This window comes from Lontra canadensis, unplaced genomic scaffold, assembly GCF_010015895.1.
Source record: "Lontra canadensis isolate GAN:19392208 unplaced genomic scaffold, GSC_riverotter_1.0 scaffold1, whole genome shotgun sequence".
NCBI classification, from domain to species: Eukaryota; Metazoa; Chordata; class Mammalia; order Carnivora; family Mustelidae; genus Lontra; species Lontra canadensis.
In genome coordinates, this window is record NW_022630995.1 from 116,038,867 (window position 1) to 116,060,161 (window position 21,295).

Below are 21,295 nucleotides of genomic sequence, written 5' to 3' on the forward strand. Positions count from 1 at the left end.
CTCTCTCTCTCTCTCTCTCTCTCTCTGCCTGCCTCTCTGACTACTTGTAATCTCTATCAAATAAATAAAATCTTAAAAAAAAAAGAGAAAAAAACTTGAGGCCATGAAATAAGAACGAAATAAGGCTAAATGAAATAAGACAATCACAAAAAGACAAACACTGTATGATTCCACTTAAATGAAGTAGTTTAAAGTATTCAAAAATCAGAGCTCAGAATGGTGGCTGCCAGGGGCCTGAGGGAAGAGGGACATGGAACAAGACTGTTTCAGTTCTCAGATGGAAAGAGAATTTTAGAAACAGATGATGGTAATGGTAGCATAACATTTATAAATGCATTTAATACCACTGCACTGTGCACTTAAAAACAGTTAGGATAGTGAATTTTACGTTATATGCATTTTGCCACACAAAACACTGCATTGATTCTGAACCTGTTATGCACAGGGAGCACCCACTATATCATTAGTACTAAAATTTCTAGCACTTATTCCCTGCTTCCTATGTACCAGGGACTCTTGAGGTAGGCACTTTTATGGACAGACCCAATTTTTTAAAAATCTCTCACACCCTCATACTCTGCTAACAAGAATGTAAAATGGTGCAATCGCTTTGGAAAAGTAGTCAGCAATTCCTCAACAAAGTTAAACCTAGTTAACCCTGTGACCAAACAATTCCACTCCTAGGTATGAAAACATCTATCCACACAAAAACTTGTACACAAATGTCCATAGCAGCATTATTAATAATATCCTAAAATCCCATCAATAGACCACACAGAAACTAAATGTGGGATATCTATACAATGAAATATTATTTGTCAACAAAATAAATTAAAATATATGCTATAAATCTTAAAATTAAAATCAGCCAGTCACAGAAGACCACATACTGTGTGATTTCATTTATATAAAATGTCCAGAATAGGCAAATCTGTGAAGACCAAAAGTAGATTAGCAGTTGCCCAAGGCCAGTGGCTGGGGCATGGAGAAAAGTTAGATGACTGCTAATGGTGGTGAGGTCTCTTTTGGGGTGATGAAATGTTCTAGAACTGACTGTGGTGATGGTTGCACAACTTTGTGAATATACTAAAAACCACTGAACTGTATACCTTAACTGGATAAATTATATGGTATGTGAATTATATCCCAATAAAGCTATTATTAAAAACAAAGATGTCTCAGGGTAGAGGATCAGTCCAAGCCTAAGTCAGCAGTCTGTCACTGCAATGCAAGTATAATTATCTAGCACAGAGGTAACCATATGATTTCTCATTCTGGAATACTTAGAGTTTTAAGATAGAAAAGAAACTCAATATATATTTGGGTAAGGGAACTAAAGACCTGTAGGATACCAATACTCAATATATTTGGGTCCCCCACACCAACAATAGACAGTTGACCCCTAAATACCATAGGTTTGAAGTGCATGGGCCCACTCACATGTGGATTTTCTTTGACCAATACAGTGTGGTAGTATACATGTATTTTCTCTCCCTTATGATTTTCTTAACGATATTCTCTTTTCTCTAGCCTACTTTATTCTAAGAATACAGTACATAATACATATACAACACACACGTTAATCGATGGTTTATGTTATTAGTAACGCTTACAGTCAACAGTAGGTTATTAATAGTTAAGTTTTGGGGAAGGCAAAAGTTTTACACAGATTTTTGACTGCACAAGGTCGGCACCCCCAACCCATGTTGTTCAAGAGTCAACTGTACTTACAGCTGATTTCATAAACATCTCCCCCAAAGGAAATCAGGCAAATCTCCTACAGGAGTGCAGGCAGTCTTTCTAGGAGTACCCTCCTTTCTCACAGCTTCACCCCTGTAGACATGGAGATTTCTGCAAGCTAACAAGCAAATGCCTGACAGCTGAAGCTGTATAAGCCTATCTAGAAATAAATTCCACGGAGGAGTCACAGGAAGGAAAAATCAAAGGGACATCATTTTTTTTCCAGTAAAGTTGTGACTTGACTTCTTCAGGGAGCTGCAGTGAGCTTTCCTGATTTGAAGAATAACTGTCAGACGATATTAGAGTATGTACAACATAAGGATGTGATATTTATATATACCGTGAGAAGATCACCGCAATAAGTCTAGGTAACATCCATCACCATACTTAATTACAATTTTTTTTTTCTTGTTATGAGAGTTTTCAAGACTTACTCTTAGCAACTTTCAAATATACAATATTATCTGCTAAAGTCACTACGCTATATATCACATCCTCGGAACTTATTTTGTAAGCGAAGTCTGCATCTTTTGACCACCTTCTCCTGTTTCACCCACCCCTGCCCCGGACAACCACTAATCTGATCTCTGCACTTCTGAGCTTGAGTTTTTCCTTTCTCTCTCTCTTTTTTTTTTTTTTTTTTGGATCTACACATAAGAGCTTATACAGCATTTGTCTTTCTCTGACTTATTTGGCTTGATTTCACTTGTACAAAAAGGGATTTTATATTCCTTAATTAGCAATTTGTTTCTTTCTACAATATAATCACTCATTTATTCAAGAAATAATTACTGAAGGCTGCACTTACAGATGCCAGACACTATTCTAGGTATTGGGAGACACAAAACAGCCTTGATCCTCATGAAGCTTAAACAAATATAAGAGAGAGATAAGACGGAGAGAAAGCAGTATATGAGATAGGCCTACACTGTGAAGAAAAGTAAAGTGGGGAAGGGAAACAGGAGGTGCTGGGAGTTGGTAGGGCAGGGGGAGAAATTCACAGGATAGTGAAGTAAGGGAGGTGGGTTCAGGGATGGCTTCAAGGTTTTTGACCTGACAACTGGAACTGCTATTTACAAAAATTGAGAAAGTAAAGTGGGGAACAGGCTTGAGGGGAAAAATCAGGTTTGGCTTTGGGATCTGTTAAATTTAAGATGCCAATTACACATCCAAGTGGAGACTTAAATGGACACCAAGTCTGGAATTTGGTGAAAATGAGGCTGGAAATAATTTGTGGGTCTGTGGGTCAATGGTATAAAGATGGCACCTAAAGCTTGAACTTGTGACTGTCCATTATATTTCTTCAACCTCTTCCCTCGAGTATGAGAAAGCCATTTCCATTACTCTGCCGCTAAGAGACCGCTGCAGTAAGCATCCTTAGAAATAGTTCCTTCTGCTATAGATTAGCATTTTTATTTGTGTAAGGAAGCTTAAAAATAGAACTGCTTATTCAAAAGGTATAACCATTTTAAATTTTACTAAACACAGCAAGCTGATTTACAAAAAGACTGCAGCAGCCCACAATCTCTCAACTGGCACAGGATAGCACCCGTTTTCCAATACTGGTGAGCAGTGGATATTACTCTGAAATTTTTTGCCAATCATATGGACGAAAAAAAATGGTATCCCATTTTAATCTTCATTTCCCTGAACATATCTGCATCTATTCATTGGCTATTTGTAAGTGCTTCTCTGTAAAATGTCCATTTTATGACAGGGTTGCTTATCTTTTTCTTAACAATTTGAAGATGCTCTGTTATATTTGAGATATGAAACTTTCATCTGGCAATTTGTGGCATGATTACTCCCAGTCTAGAGTCACCTTTCGGTTTTGTTCATGAATGCCTTATATCACAGAAAAAAAATTTAATTTCATGCAAATCTGCCAATCATTTCCTTTATGGTTTCTGGACCACCTGTCTCACTTTAGAACCCCCAATTCTAAACACATCCCCCTAATTTTTGTCTATCATTTACATAGTTTTACATTTTACATTTACGTCCTTCATACATCTAGAAGTTACTTTTGATTAAGGAAGGAGCTAGGGGGTCTAGGTCTATTTGCAGATAAACAGCCAACTATATCAACACCACTTATTTATTAGTAAACTATCCTTTCCCACTGAAATGCTCTGGTATCATATGTTCGACTCACCTGGGCAGCCACGCAATCTTGACCAAAAATAAATTCTGCATAAAAGTGTAAAGTGCCCTCGTCCTTAATATAAACATGCAAATTACACAAGACTGAGACATACAAAATTCCAAGTCAAGAATTCCATAAGGGAAGAGGAACAACAGAAGCAAAGGACGACCGACGGCTTCTTCTAGATTTGTGGCTCGGGTCTGGTCATGATGACAACCAGTCCAGGGCTAGGGACAGAGAGGAGGCACTTAAACTAGAACTGAGAAGAATTCATTTGAGTCTTGGGCTCCCTCCAGTCTTTCCTGTCCCAGAGCTTTCACTGGTTGGTTTCATCCACATACACTGAAGCCTGAGACCACTACCACTCCCAACACTGACCCTTGAGGGTCAGTCCTAAGAAGGTCTCTAGACAGCTCTGTTTAGCTGAAACACTGCCAAAGTCAATGGCACATTTAAACTGTGGACAAATTTGAAATAGTGTTTTTCTGACCCTAAACATCTAAATCAAGGCTGGTAAATGCTAAATTCATAAAGTGATTTACCAAAAGGATGGGCAATGAAGAAATGGACTAGGAGTTTGGTTTTTTCTTGAGCTCATACAATGACAAGAGAAAGAAATTCTATGGGTCCAGTGGTCCTGCCCAATCCCAGGTAAAGTGTACTGGCACTCTCCCCACCTTCAACCTGTGCTCCTGATGCACGTGTGTATGTGTGTGTGTATGTGTGAGACAGAGACAGAGACATAGAGAGACAGAACAGTGGGGGGAAAAGAAATATCACTTACTACTCTCTGGGGCCTGGCCCACCCCTTCCTACTCCTAATCACCTTATGTCAGTTTAGAAATATAAAAAGTAGCTATTTGCGAACGCTTTACAAAGCCTATAGATGAGTCCTCTTCGATATAAGAAGGCAGCCAATGCTTTATGACAAGCCAGAATGTAAAGAGAGAGGCATCCAGTCGATCTGAATTATATGCAGTGACCAAAAGGACAGCATAAAATACCCAGAAAACGTATATTCATATACTGTTCACCACTAATGTCTCCACGTGGAAATACTAAATACCAAAGCTTCGGTGCTTCAGAAATGATCTTCCATGAAGAACAAAGAACGGAAAGATGGGAAAAGCATGGGCTAACACTCATAATGACACCACACAAGAACTTCCAACTCCCCACGAGTGACTAGCCGGTTTGGGGCACCTCTACCATGTGCCACCCCACAGTAAACAAACAAAAACATTCCGTAATTACCTCAGCATTCTTTCCTCCAGGTGAAGAAAAAGAGCGGTTCACTTGTGCCTCCTGCTGAGCTCTGCGTGACGGCGAGCTCCACTTTTCCTATCTTTCCTTTCTCTTCTCCTGGTGGCCAATATTCTTACCTTCAGCTGGGCTGGGGGAGACCTACAGCGGCCCACCAGCAAGCAGCCCACGACTCCTTAAAAGACACCAGGTAAGTCGTGTCTAAGGCCATAAGGAGCCCCACGCTCCCCTGCTACTTTGATTTTTGCGCCCCGTTGCCTCTGTGTGGAGGCAGAACGGAGAACTTGCCGTCTCCTTCAGCTCAACCTATCCAACCACGATCAGCACCATCCATACAGCACTAGGCCGCTGCAACCCGTCAGTGAAAAGGTCTTCTCACACGATAAAGGACATTAAACACAAATCCACGCCAAGTGGGAAACAGAGTCTTTAAATGGTTAAGAATTCTTTGGAAGCTCTCATTAATATGACTTTGAAAAGAGGTTTTAAAAAAATAAAATAAAATGTTGAAATTGGTGCAGCCACTATGGAAAATGGTACGGAGGCACCTCAAAAGAATTAAAAACAAAAATTTTATTCATTTCACTAGTGGGTATTTACCCAAAGAAAGCAAGAACACTGATTAGAAAAGCCATATGCTCCCCTATGTGTCCTGTAGCATTATTTACAATAGCCAAGATGTGAAAGCACCCCAGTGTCCATCGATAGATAAATGGATAAAGAAGAGGTGGTGTATACGCATATAGTAAAATATTACTCAGCTGTAAGAATGAGATCTTGCCATTTATGACAACATGGATGGACCTAGAGGGTATTGTACTAAGTGAAATAATTCAGAGAAAGACAAATATGATTTCATTTATACGTGGAATCTAAAAAACAAATGAATAAACAAGAAAAAACAAAAAAACAGAAACAGATCCATAAATACAGAGAACTGACGGTTGCCAGAGGGAAGGGGGGTGGGGACGGTGGGCAAAATGGGAGAAGGGGAGTAGGCAGTATAAGTTTCCAGTTACAGAATGAATAAGTCACGACGATGAAAAGTACAGCACAAGAAATATAGTCAGCGTTAGTATAGTCACCTTAAGGGGGAAAGAAAGAGCCTTATAACTCTCTTCCTATAGCAACATGTACAACTCCCCAAATAGTTGACCGCTGAGATGCTATTGTGACTAGACCTCATGGAAAGATCTCACTCTCGAATTTTAATGAAGTAAATCATATTCCTTTGAAAGTCTGAGTCCACTGCAAATGTTTTCATTTCAATAGCTGATAGAGTATCAATGGAGAAAAATATCACAAGAAAGAAAATTAAACTTTCCATACAACAGGCTAATGATGGCATCCAAAAAAGAACATATTGGCAAAGCAGACCCTTGCTGATAGAGCACTTGGGGATAAACACAGGCTCTAAATCAGACCCAAAAAATCTTAAACCACATCAGTGAGCTAGAGAATTGGCAAGGAGCATAACTCTGCATCACTACAATATTCCACTCCCATCTATCCACCCCTTCCATATACATAAACTCATACCTATACATTCTGGTTTAAAAAAAAACAACAAACAACGGGACACCTGGGTGGCTCAGTGGGTTAAGGCCTCTGCCTTCGGCTCAGGTCATGATCTCAGGGTCCTGGGATCGAGCCCCACATCGGGCTTTCTGCTTGGCGGGGTGCCTGCTTCCTCCTCTCTCTCTGCCTGCCTCTCTGCCTACTTGTGATCTTTGTCTGTCAAATAAAAAAATAAAATCTTTAAAAAAAAAACACACAAAAAAACAAAAACAAAAAAACCTGTCACTGGAAAGTATTTGTATCAATCCTATTAACAAATGGATATTCACAGTCACCTGGAAATGTACTTACCCCTGGGGTAAGGTGTGGTGGTAAGGGCTGGGAGGTATGGGAAAGGGTATACTTTAGTGTTTGCATTACTTCATGATTTTAAATTAGGTTGACGAATGCCTGATTCATGGCCCAGATGATACTACTTGCTAAAGGCGCTGTTCTCAGGACACTCATGATCTTGGCAGTCTTTCTAAAAATGGGTTAAATTGGGGGCGCCTGGGTTACTCAGTTGGTTATAACCTTCTCCCTTCAGCTCAGGTCATGATCCCAGGGTCCAGGGATGGAGTCCTGTATCAAGGGAGCCTGCTTCTCCCTCTGCCCTTCCCCCTGCGTGTTTCCTCTCTCTCTCACACAAATAAATAAAAATCTTAAAAAAAAAAAAAAATGGGTTAAACTGATAAAGTTTACTGAGCTGAAGTAGCCGAGTCTATTGTAGCTCCCTTTAGAGAAGTTCTGCTGTGTGATACTAAATCCAATGTTAGTTCTGTGAAGCCTCATAAATGGAATTATTGATCATTCAATTCACTCTTTTATCCTCCATCCTTAAAATTCTGTGATCTTCTTTAAATAAAGATCATTCTGATCTTTACTGACCTAACCCCAGAAATCTCTCAGAATCCATACAGAACACAGCAACATAACAAAATAGTAAAACCTATGAGACCTGTATTTATTTAACACATTTCCTACCCTATGTACCCACCATGCTGGGCTTAGCACCTAAATACAAAACTAAGACACTCTTAAGAAATACACAATTCCGGGGCACCTGGGTGGCTCAGTGGGTTAAGCCTCTGCCTTTGGCTCAGGTCATGATCCCAGAGTTCTAGGATTGAGCCCTGCATTGCGCGCTCTGCTCAGCGGGGAGGCTGCTCCCCCTTCTCTCTCTGCCTACCTCTCTGCCTGCTTGTGATCTCTCTCTGTGAAATAAATAAAATCTTTAAAAAAAAAAAAAAGAAAGAAATACCCAATTCCGTGTCATATATACTAAACACCACCAAATCATTGCCTCATAATGACAGCCATCAATTTTGTTCACGGCCAATGTTAAGGTGTTGCTGTTGATTTCATAAAAGGAACTACAGATGAGAATATGAGCAAAAGGAAGATGCCATGATTCCACTTTAAGGGGTCAAAGAGCCTAGATTGCACACAATATGATATCGGCCTTGTGGAAGATGCTGTGTGTTGCTTCCCCATTAGCCATCACCCACTTTCTCCTTGCACTAGAACCTTTAGGGTTGCTGGGCTCCTCCCCAGTCCTAGGAGATGACACTTGACTATGCCAAACTGATAGTTCCTATTTCACTAACTCAGGCACACCAATGACTGGTCTATGGTAGGCCCATACCCCAGGCCAGGCCCATGAGACAAAGGAGGGTGTATGCAAAGGGGTTTCTAGGCAAGGTTTTCCCCATTTTTGAAAGGTGACACAAAAGAAAACTCCCCTTCCCGTCTGCCCTTGAATACAGCTGTGTGAGAATGTGATGCCTGGAACTGCGGCAGTCACCTAATGACCATGAAGGGAAAAGCCCAAGGAAGAAGGAAAACAGACTGAAAATGGCAGAACAAAAAGACGGCAGGCACCTGCAAGCCCGACAGTGTCCTTATGCTAATTTAACCAATCCTAGAACCTTCTATAAAGAGAGCCTACGTTTTATTCATTGCTCTTGTAGAAATGTAGCTTAGTATTCTGTTACTTGCAGCTGAAAGCATCCTGGCCATACACACACGCCCATTAAAAAAAAAAAAAAAAAAAAAAAAAAACCCAGGGTCAGACAGGTTCAGACTCCAAAGCGATTTCTTCTTAGGCAATCACAGAATGCAGAAAGGAAAACCACTTACCTTCTTTCAGATCATTTGGATCCCTGCTCAAAGATCTACCTCCATCAAAGCAAACAAGAAGCCTAAAGTAATCACACACAGAATTCAGGTGGGCTCAGCATAAATCGGCTGCAGACTATTTTCCGGAACTGTGGCAAGATCAGATCACCTGGCTAGCTGTTGCCAAACCACTTCTAGTCCTCTAGAAGCATCACACAGTAAGCCTTAGTGTACTGTAATGTCCACAGTGGCCTAATTCACTTCACTTCCCTTTGCAATTTTGGACCAGAATGCTGGAGGCAATGTTAACCATGGCATAAAGAGAACATGTATGTATGTATGTATGTATGTCCATATGTGGATAACCCATTTTTACACAGTGCCCAATATATATGCAAGGTATTTTTCTTGGGACCTAAAATAAAAGACCCCAAAAATTTGAAATAAAGACTACCCTTGAAAACTCAAAATACAAAAATTAGCATAATGTGTGTAAGTTCTCTTAATGACCCTGGTTTATAGCATCTTCCTTCCCCATATGCATAGACCATTTATCAAATCCTATAGTGATTACTAAAAAAGTAATCAAAGTACTCAATTTTAGGTATATATATGTAATGAATTTATTAATTTAATATGCTAGAATAATAAGCTCAAAAACATTGTAGGGAAAGATGTTACCACAAACTACTACAACTACTGAGAGCACGTGAGTCCTAACTTCAGGCCAGGCATTATTCCAAACACCTGAGATAAACTTATTAAATCCTGACAAAATCCTAATATATAGATATTATTATCCATGTTTTATGACTAAGAAAACTGGGACACAGAGACGTTAAGCAACTTTCCCAGAATCATACAACCAGTGACTGGCAAAGCCAGGATTACAATATTAAAGTCTGGTCCAGAGTCCATGCTCTTACTCATTAGACTGCCTCCCATAATTAGCTAACACTCCAAATTAAAATCACAATAACAATTTCAATTGCTATGAGTCATCTAATAATTGTAAAGAAATTGCAAGACATGTCTTAAAACAAGTGAAAAACTAATCCAAAATCCACAAGGACAGGAGACAGTGTATCTGCTGGAGAATTACCAAAGACGTCAACATTACATGCTATTTATTCAGATTCCAGTAGCTCCTGAAGAACTGTAAAATATCAGCTAAATAAACATACAGCATCCAGACTGATAAATTTCCCAAAAACACTCTACCTATCCTAGACCCATCAAGCTCACAGACTACCAGGGTATACCAGAGATCATCAAAATGACAAAAGTGTTACTGCAACACAAAAATTCAGAAGCAAAGACTGGACTTACCCACTAATGTCATGGAAAATCCCTGGAGAATGCCCCTTCTCCGACGGCTAGATTTCCCTCCTCCCACAAGCTCACAAATATAAGATAAACTCGAACTTTGTATGTGCGTGGTTGTAAAAGATGGCATCCGTGAGAAATGTGAATGCAGCACTGTGGGTGACCTGACTCAGACCTGACTCTTCACTACAACTCCCATTTGGACACACTTAGGACCCTGGTCATTTGCTCCGCACACAGTGAACGGGATCATGTAATCTTTACGGGAACAACAGGAACACATTTTACATCCCCATCTAGCCTGTAAACTCCCAAAGGGTAGGATCTGCACTAAATGCAGTGTGTTCGTAAATAAATAAATAAATTAATTAATTAATTTAAAAAATGCAGTGTGTTCTGACAGTAACGGCAACAAATGAGGAACCTAGTAGTCTCGTCACTCAGTAAATATCAGCTGAATCAATGACTGCATGATAAGAAGTAATTCAAAGAAATAAGGGAACGAAGAACAAGAGGCAAACTGCAAGGCAAAATAAAATATATCAGCCTGAGATATGAATGATCGTGTGTGTTTTTCCCCCAGATATCTGGCAGTCAAAAGAGCATAAAAGAGCTAGCTGGCAGTCACCTGATGGTTTTAAAGATGAAAAAAGGGAATTAATTGTTTCTCTATACCTTTAATCAAAACACCCTGAGTATATCTGGCATTTAACCAGTAAATGCAAGTACACAAACTTCTTGGCAGCTCAGTTTATACCCTTTTGTTTCTTTTGTAAGGAATGAGGGGAGATTAAAAATAAACAAGAGAAACAGTTTAAGAATAAAATTCTATTGTTTTCTTCCAAGCAGCCAGCAAAATTCTACAACTACTAAAACCAAACTGTCAGCACCCAAGCAAAACTGAAACTCAACTCCCTTTCCTGTTCTCCTTTACTATACCTGGGATGATATAATACTGACCTACTTTATAGAACTATAATGAGGATTAATCAGCTTAAAAATGTCAAGCTCATCCAGAGGAAGAGAGATTATAATACCTATAGTTAACCACTTCTAAATTAATAAATGAACTCAATCTCTTTTATCACAATGCAAACCACTGTTAGTTAAAAGTAACACTGCAAATTTTAAAAGTCACAAATAACACCTCACATTAAAGAATATGCCGAGGTGCCTGGGTGACTCAGTCGGTTAAGCAGCTGCCTTGGGGCTCAGGTCATGATCCCAGGGTCCTGGGATAGAGACTCCCATCAGCCTCCCTGCTCAGCGAGGAGCCTGCTTCTCCCTCTACCTTCTGCTCCCCCTGCTTGTGTGCTCACGCTCTGTCAAACAATTAAAATTTTAAAAATCTTAAAAAATAAAGAACATGCTCATTAATAAGTATGTACTTTCTAAAACTTTTGGGTATCTTTAAAGAAAGTAGGCTGACAAAAAAAAAAAAAAAAAGAGAGAGAAAGAAAAAGAAACTAGGCTGAGTACAGACAGGAAAAAGTAAACTTTGATGACCCACCCCAGAAAATAAAATTATTGAATGACATTGGCTCCTGAGTTCCAGGCCTCTGAACTAGAAAGCTGTCCACTCAGCTAAAAGGAAGTCACCACATCCCATAGGGTTTGATTACTCCCACCGCCATCGTCATCATCATCAGAAAGGTTTTCGCAGCCTCCTGGACCACCTGCCACCCCTAATGAGAAAGGGATGGGGTTCCTAACAGGACAGTGTTGAGATAGGAACATTTCCTATGGCACCTTCTGCCTTTTTTTTCTGAGTCATGCCGGAAGAAACAGGCACTTCAGTAATGGGAAGTCATTACAGGGTGGCTTCCCTTTCCTTTCAGCTCAGCTAGTTTGCTTTTCCCCAAAAGCTGATTAACATGACTGAGTTACCATGTCCTTCAGATGCCCAAAAGGAACTTGACAAGCTAGTTGAAAGTGTTACTTCCACCAGGGTTAGTAGCAACCACAGCTCTGGGAATTGATGCTTTTGAGATATTCCGCTTTATAAACCTCATTTATCAAACAGCAGGAGAGCTGTTACATAGGGGAATGGGCATTATGGAAATGCTTAGGTTGAATACAAAATGTGAATGTGAATTGGATTAAATTACCTGCAAGGAAATAAAAGGAACCAATCATAGACAGGAATCAAACCCGGTTGCACAGAAATGTTAAAGTCTGCTTATAAATGGTTACCTTTGAGGTCTCCTATGAAAAGGTTTCCCAGAATGTCAATGCAGAATTTGATAAATTTAACATCATGAAGTTAGATGAAATAATTGCACCTACCACAGTTCTTGCCTACTCAAAACAGAAAGAAAGGTTGGAAGAGGTTTACATAAATGCAGATATCCCGAATAACATAAGAATTAGCTGAAGCTAAAATCCCAGTATGAAAAATCTTAGTATGCATAAGGAGAGGAGACCTGTGGGTTTGGCTGAAGAATACAGTGCTGAGAATGTGGCTGGGTGGGAATAAGAGAAGCAGGGTAAACAAAGGTAAAATTCTTGAATTTTTCTCCTATGGGTAAGCAGTTTCTATTTTAGTTCAAAAAATACTTCAAGATGTGCTTAATGTTCAGTTATAGTTTAGTCACTTTACTTACAAAAATATCATAATTTGGCGGGAAAAAACTCATGTTTTGCTTGCTTTCTTAAGAAGGGGGAAAAAATTAAAAATTTAAAAAGAAGGGGAGGCACACAAGTCTTCCTGTAATTCTGTGACTCTCTATTGTCAGAAATTAGGAGATGAATTCATGGGCAAAAACATGAGGAAATTAGTAATAATCCCACAATGCCCTCATCACTGAAAGTATCCCTGATTTGGGAGGAGAGGTAAGGTTGATCATCACAATGTGATGCGGAGAATGAGGGAGAGAAAAGTCATACAGAACATACATAACAGTTATAATCCAACTGGTTTTTGTTTTGTTTTGTTTTTTAAGTGGGACATTGAGTTTAGATGGGACGTTGAAATTCTGCCCATAGAAAATGCTTTTGGGAATCACAGGGCTCTTTGCCTTTGGCCAAAGCACAAACGAATGTGTCACAGAGACAGCTAAGCTAGAAGCCCCGGCTGCCCAACGCACTGGGAAAATCTCAGACCTTCATATCCAGGAGTTTCAGGATTTGCTGTGTCCTTGAAATGCCCTCTCTCCATCACACACAGAGACACACACGAAGTTGGTCACACAAGTACCAAGAAGTAAGAGAAATGAGACAACAAGAAAAGCACAGTAGCCTCAGGAACAGCAAAAGCAATAGGTAACTATTACATGTTCTCAAGGAGAAAAAAAAAGAAACCCTTTAAAATCACTGTGGAGGGGTGCCTGGGTGGCTCAGTGGGTTAGGCCTCTGCCTTCGGCTCAGGTCATGATCTCAGGGTCCTGGGATCAAGCCCCATATCGGGCTCTCTGCTCAGCAGGGAGCCTGCTTCCCCCTCTCTCTCTGCCTGCTGCTCTGTCTACTTGTGATCTCTCTCTCCCTCTGTCAAACAAATCTTAAAAAAAAAAAAAAAAACAAACACTATGGAGTACTTTAGACCACTGCTGTGTCACAGCTATAGGATTCCTCCTCAGAAAATGAGTTTGTGTCCCTTGCAACCATGCCAATTACAGTGTGTACAAGCTGATCCACCAGCAGGACAGACTCAAGGCGCATGGTTTTTTTGTTTTTTTTTAAGATTTAATTTATTTATCCAACACAGAGAGACACAGGGAGGGAGACGCAGGCTTCCCAACGAGCAGGGAGCCCGATGTGGGGCCTGATCCTAGGACCCTGGGATCATGACCTGAGCCCAGGGCAGACGCTTAACAACTGAGCCACCCAGGTGCCCCTCAAAGAACATGTTCTGACAGAAGAGTCTCATCCCGTCATCCGGGTGCATCCCCTACCCCATCTTCTTCCACCGTTCCTTCCCCCTCACTCTCTTTAATCCTTAACCCTACAAAGTCCTTTGGTCTGGGCAATGGTGTGGAACTGAAATCACAAACCCGCCCACTGTCCCCAGAAGTGTCCTGAGAAAGTGGTCTTCTATCAAGTTCCCTCCCCAAACAGCACGGAGATTCCTTGGCAGTAGCATTTCTGCAGGCCGGGGCCAGCAGTAGCTGCCTGAAAAGGGTCTGTCACTGACTTCCCCCTCTCTGCCTAGTGGCTCTCCAGGTCACAGTTCTCAATAAACACATGGAGAAAACAAGCTCATTCTCTTTTTTCCAGTCATTAAAAATAAACCCAAACAGTGCCCGATTTAGAACACACCTACCAATGAGAAAAAGTTAAAAGAGAGGGAGGTGCCCACCCACATAATCTTTCCATTCAAAGAGGAACTATTCCACAGCTGCTATGGAGTTTATAATTAACAGACAAGCTTAACCAACAACAGAAGTTTCTGGAATCTACTGTAATTTACACTAGGGCCTTGCTTATTACAAATTTAGATTACAAGCATGGGCTGGATTCTGTGGCTGAATCCAAAAGCCTTCTCCAAGCACCTCTAGCTCAAGTCTCTTGCAATCACTCAGCCTTGCCTACAGGGAGCGGCTACAGGCTTAGGCATTGGCCTGACCCAGTGTGCAGGCAAGAGCAGGGACTGCTCCTGCTCACTCACTCCCAGAGCCCACAGACCACCCACCGCCAGCTTCACGGAGCTGTCAGGAGGCTCCTCCGGAACAATGTCGCAGTGCACTGAGATGCATTCACCATGGTGCCTCCCACTCGTCCTTGCGATCATTGGACTGCAAGCTTTTTGTTTCCTTTCTAACCAGCCACCCCAGGTCGGATCTTCTCACCCCAGGTTCTAAGACAAAGGTGGGGTGGAGGAGGCCTCCAAAGAGGGCAGAGTCACAGAGCAGACAGACAGGAGTGGGGAGCAAGGCAGCCTTCACAGGCCACTGGTAGCTTTGCTGAGTCGTCTTTACCATTTGAATCTACTGCGTCAAGAGCTACATTACAACAGGGAGTCAGTCTCCTTTTACAGGAAAGGGAACTGAGCTCAGACACGCAGTCAGAGACGGTTAACACCTACACCAGCTTTGCCTGACTCCAGAGTCCACCCTAACTGCGTCATCTCTGCAGTCCTGGAAAGATCTCCTCCTGGTCCCCAAAATCCTCCCTCCGAGGCTGGCCATGGTGAGGACAAACCCTTCGAGGATCATTGGTATGAAATGGGCCTTAAATGCCTCTAAGTCTTGGCTGAACATTCGCATTCCCACAGGAAGAAGTGAGCTGTTGGACTGTGACTTGCCATTAATCCCTCTCCAGGCATTAATGGTTAGATTCCGGCTCTCACTTGGGGAAAGAGCAAGAATAGGAACTTCGTGTGAGTTTTAATAGAAGGAAGGGAAAGAAGGCCTTAGTTTTTACTCTTTTCCAAAAAGAAAACCATTTTTAGAAATCAAAAAACTTTCCCACATATTATTTTTTATGTTCATTGGTAAAACACATCATGGATAGGAATTATTAATTCAATTAGGAATTGGCAGCACCATTATCGAATTTTTATTTTAATGAATAACAGAATCTACTAGCATTTGAAAACCGGTAGTATCAGGTACATTGTACATATAAAGTTGTACAAGCATACGGCCCATGCTACAAACTCCTTCCTTGAAATCCTAAGAGCCCAGCGCCCATAAAGCCCTGACAGAACATTGAGATTTGCTCCAGGTGAGTAGGCCTGATGGGATGTCTTAGGGAGGGCTCCAATGAGGGAACCCTGAGGCAAAGAATGGGGAAGGAGCCCACAAATCATACTTCACATACTTCATAATTTTGCTTAAGATTAGTCCTCCGGGGGTGCCCAAGTGGTTCAGTCATTAAGCGTCTGCCTTCGGCTCAGGTCATGATCCCTGGGTCCTGGGATGGAGCCCTGCATCAGGCTTCCTGCTCAGCAGGGAACCTGCTTCTCCCTCTCCCACTCCCCCCACTTGTGTTCCCTCTCTGGCTCTGTCTCTCTCTCTGTCAAATAAATAAATAAAATCTTAAAAAAAAAAAAAAGCCCTACAGCCCTTTATCCAATGGTTAAATTACTAATTTATAAATCAATACTGACATTTGGGCAGGTGAACTATGAAACACTGCCACTTGCTATGGGAGGGAATAAATATGAGAAAGGAGGGAAACAATGTGTCATGGAAAAAATTGAGCTCATCCTGATGCCAAACTGACCTTCCTAGATAAACATGAAAGGGTAAAATTATCTAGAAAAAAAACATGAAAAAATTTTAGTTCATCCTGATGCCAAACTGACCCTCCTAGACAAACACAGAAGAGTAAAATTATCTAGAAAAAAAAAAATCAAGGCTGTTCTTTAATGAAGCTTCTGTACCTTCACTTGATTTGGATTGAATAAAAAAGATAACAAGTAACAACAAAATGACACACACCCACATTAGTGTAAAAAACACAAATGGCCACACCTGAACATACTTCCTTACCATTTCTCACCAAAGGGAGACCCATTTAAACATCATCACCACCCCTTCCAAAATCCAAGACTGAGAAGTACCTCATAAATTCTTGCTACATCTATACTGAAGGTCAAACTCACACAGAAAAAGTGGTAAGAAAATAAACTGAAATCACTGGACAGACCCTATATGTACAGCCCTTTTCACCTTCCATCACCATCTTGCCACACTATTCAACATTCCCTCGACAAGGATGGCACCTTGACAGCTATGCCTTTAAAAAAAAAAGTCACAGGGTACACTCAGGTGTGAGCAATAACTAGGTGTTCCTGCCAAACGCATGCATACACACACACTTGCTGAAGTCCAACTGTGCCTCTTACTTGACCCCCGAAGGCAGAATGGGTCTTGCTCCCCGGCTCCTTCCAGCATAGTCTTCAACTTACCTCACACATCCTTCCACGGGGAATTCCTACAGCCACACCATCACCACCTCCCATTCACCTATCTCTTCATACCCAGCACAGTGCTCATCCCACAATGCTACCCGAAAGTGTTGTTGCCAAAAACTGGTAAGTGAATACGCAATCAGGGAAAACGTTTCTGATGTTGACTGTGAGGGTTACAAATCCACAAAATGATCCTACTGTCATAGCATTTGATTACTGGGAAAAATCCTTCTCTAACTCTGAACTAACCCATCAACCTCCCTCCCCTGGCCAATGATATTACATACGTTATCAAACAAGACAAAAAAGGATATCTCACAAAAAGACTTGATTTGAACACAAAAGTTCCAAACAGTAAGGGATCCCTGCGCCAGGGAGGTGCAGGTAATCTACTCGGTAGGTGATCTTCAACCCGCTCTCCCCCTTTCCTCAGCCTTTCTCACCAATCATGGAGGTGGACTAGGTGTGCTCACCTGGCTTATTTCCTTCCCTCTCATGGCCCAGCTGCCCCTTGGTGTTCAAACCGCAGGTGTAAACTTCCCCATCCTCCAGCAGGAACACGGAGTGGTTTCCTCCGCAGGCCACTTCCTTGACGCTTCTATCGGATATGAATCCACACACCTGTGGCTCGGCCACAATCCCCTGCAGGCTGGTACTGATCCCAGGTTGGCCCAGAGACCAGTATCCCCAACATAACATTTTTCCGATCCTTCAGGCAGTCATGCGGCCTAGAAGAGAGTTCTGTAAAAAAAGTTTAAAGGAAAAAACAGGTCAGAGAAAATCCCTTTTAAGTAATAAATATAATCATTTAAAAAAAAAAAAACACAACACTCCTCTTAATACTCTTCAGATACCTTGCATCTCAAAATAATACATATTCATCTCATGGAAAATATTTACAGTAATGATGCTATTTTTGTGTTTCGGTAGGAGTTTAAAAAAACATTTCTAAACAAATTTTGTTTGTATAAATGAATAGTGAACACAGACAGAATGTGATTTTTAGATCGCTGATAAGAAACTCCGAGTACAGGAGACTCGCTAAAACAATATTTGCAAACCATTATGGCAATAACAGTCTGGAAATTACCCTACTAACTTCATCTTGTCGTTTCACCGTGCCCCTTTTGAGTTTTCTGCTTATTTCATTTTTTGAATTAATTAACTCCTTTAGGTTAGCTTGGATAGTAATAATTCACCACTTGAAACAAAAACAAAAAATGAAGGAAAAAAATGTTATCTTCTCTGTGGTTTCTTCTTCTTCATCCTTGTCTCTGAGTCAAGCTTCACTTCCTACCTAAAAGCCTCTAGGGATCATTCCAGCCACAGGTGGCCTGCATCCCTCTGACACAACTACTGTCTTACCTTGATTGGAGACTTTCTCTGTATCTTAACTCTTCAGCCAGATTTTAACTCCCTTCATTAGGGACCCCAGTATAAGAGACCTCTTTGCTTTAGCAGCTACTCAATCAACTTTTGGCTGATCGCTGCTGACTCCAGTCCAAAGTTTCCCCACCTTTTAGAAATGTATACTTCCCTTTCAATACAAACAAAACCAAAATCTCATTGCTCTCTACCAGTTCACACTCACTAGAATGGCTATAATCAAAAGGACAGATAATAACAAATGTTGGTGAGGATGTGGAGAAACCAGAGACTTCTAGGTTGCTGGGAGGAACGTAAAAAATTTGCTGGTCCTTTGGAGAATATTCTGGCACTTTGTCAAAAGCCTAAATATATAGCTATCATATGATCTGGCAATTTCACTCCTAGGTGTATAGCCAAGAGAATTGCAAACATATGTCCACACAAGAACTTGTACAGAAGGGGCACCTGGGTGGCTCAGTCAGTAAAACGTCTGACTTTGGCTCAGGTCATGATCTCAGGTTCCTGAGACTGTCCAGTGTCAGGCTCCCTGCTCAGCAGGGAGTCTGCTTGATCCTCTACCGTTCCCCTTGCCTCAGGCTCATGTGCACGCATGCTCTTTTTCGCTCTCTCTCAAATAAATCTTAAAAAAAAAAAAAAACAACCTAGTATACAAGTGTTCATAGCAGCATTACTCGTAATACCAAAAGGCAAGAATAAGAATAAACCCAAATACCTATCAATTGAGGAAGGATCAACAAAATGGGGCACTTCCATACAAGAGAATATTATTTGGCTACCTATAGTAATGTTATCTGACTTATTCTTTGAACTCCTAAGGCTTTCAGGAAAGGTATGGAAAACTCAAAATAAAATATAAAACTGAATCTCAAGATGCTTTCTTAACCACAAAATTCTGTTTCTTCCCAAGATTTTTATTCCTTGTCTAGACTCTCAAACTAAAAGGACATTCAGCTTAACTGTTATTCTTTGAGTTAATTACAAAGGGACATAAGATGAAACACAAGCTGGGGCAGAGGGGTAGGATATACATGTTAAAAGACCAGCAAAATCACATAATCTTTTCATAATTTAATTTTCCCAACTAACTTCTCTCATCATTTTTAATGTTTCATGAATTCACCTTATCCCGCCTACCAATAATTACATAAGCGGCATCATAGAGCTTACTACACAACAGTCTCTGTGCTAATAGCATTTTATATTATTTCATCCTCACAACAACCGTGTGACATAAGTACTATTTTTAGCTTCATTTTCAGGTAAAGCAAGCCTCAGAGAGACTGAGAAGCATGCCCAAGGTCACACAGCTAGAAGGCGCCAGAACCAGGCTACGAATCTAGGCCTGATGCCAATGTCCACAGTTTTATCCAGTGGGCTGCACTGCTACCCAAGTAGATTTACCAGTCACCTACAGGGGCAAGGACACAAAAATTACTTGCAGAACGACTAACTGTCGTCAGGATACAATTCAGGATGCCCTGCAAAGTTGAAAATAAAGTTGCCCTCTGAGAGTGAAACTAGTCAGAATTAAGAGATAATGGCTGAGATTGGGTAGCTGTAGCATTAAGCCATCCCCTTAACCAGCTAAGTACAAAGAGTGCATCTAAAAATATGACATCAAGAAGCTATTAATTTATGTCTGCAAGAAGATCTACAAACAATGCTCACAGCAGCTTTATTCATACTGAACAAAAATGGCAGAAACCCAAATGTCCATCAACAGGAAGCTGGATAAACAGATTGTAGTATATTCATACAAGGAACACTACTCATCAAATAAGGGAAGGCACATAGCTGAAAACCACTTAACCTAAAAGAAAGCTGCAACTCAATGTGATGCAATCTTTCTGAATAATAAAGGTTTAAAAAATTTTCCTCAAGGGTGTTATCAACTGCTTTTTCTTACCCAAGTCCCTCTTCACCTAGTAACAAAAATTCACTACTCTCTTGCACAAGGATAAGATTGGCCAAGCCAATCAAAGAACACCACTCCAGGGGCACGAGGCTGGCTCACTCAGTTAAGTGGCTGCTGCTGGCTCAGGTCATGATCCCGGGATCCTGGGATTGAGCTTCTCCCTGCTTCTCCCTCCCTCTCTGCTGCTCCCTCTGCTTGTTCGTGCTCTCCGTCAAATAAATAAATGAATAAAATGTTTTTAAAAAAAACCAGGGGTGCCTGGGTGGCTCAGTGGGTTGGGCCTCTGCCTTCGGCCTGGGTCATGGTCTCGGGGTCCTGGGATAGAGCCCCGTGTCGGGCTCTCTGCTCAGCAGGGAGCCTGCTTCCCCCCCACCGCCCCCTGCCTGCCTCTCTGCCTACTTGTGATCTCTCTCTCTCTGTTTCAAATAAATAAATAAAATCTTTTTTTTTTAAGATTTTATTTATTTATTTGACAGAGATCACAAGTAGGCAGAGAGGCAGGCAGAGAGAGAGAGGAAGGGAAGCAGGCTCCCTGCTGAGCAGAGAGCCCGACGCGGGGCTCGATCCCAGGGCCCCGAGACCATGACCCGAGCCGAAGGCAGAGGCTTAACCCACTGAGCCACGCAGGCGCCCCAATAAATAAAACCTTAAAAAAAAAAAACCCTACAAGCCAAACAGATGACCCCCACCAAGCCAGAGAAGGTCACCCGTAAACCACAGGACATGACCGCAGCAAACCAACACCCCCTGAGCCATTGTGATTGGTTCAGGGATAGGATCAGAGTCACTGGAACTCTGAAGGAAGACTGCCATTTGCCTCTGAAGGATGACGGAAGCTGCTGGAAGCTCTGTCCCCTGCCACACGAGGATGCCTTTGAGACATTACGACTCTCCCAGCCAGAGTTTCAAACACAAGAGACAGAATGAGTCCCAGTACTGTTCCTTAGCGGGGAAATCCCCCCTTGCCTGGTACCAAGACAACCCTCTT

The 21,295-nt window shown here is 41.4% G+C and overlaps 1 protein-coding gene across 4 annotated transcripts in view; it reads right to left on the reverse strand.

Moving 5' to 3' along the window:
* HERC3 (HECT and RLD domain containing E3 ubiquitin protein ligase 3) overlaps positions 1 to 17,721 on the reverse strand; it is a 118,233-nt gene extending 100,512 nt beyond the window's left edge. For 3 of the 4 annotated variants that reach the window (XM_032861805.1, XM_032861804.1, XM_032861803.1), the window contains exon 1: positions 17,477 to 17,721. In XM_032861805.1, coding sequence (XP_032717696.1) covers positions 17,477 to 17,702 — 226 coding nt within the window. In that variant the 5' untranslated portion in view covers positions 17,703 to 17,721. The remainder of the gene's footprint in view (positions 1 to 17,476) is intronic. The other variant, XM_032861807.1, reaches the window with a different exon arrangement.
* Positions 17,722 to 21,295: the final 3,574 nt, after the last annotated feature.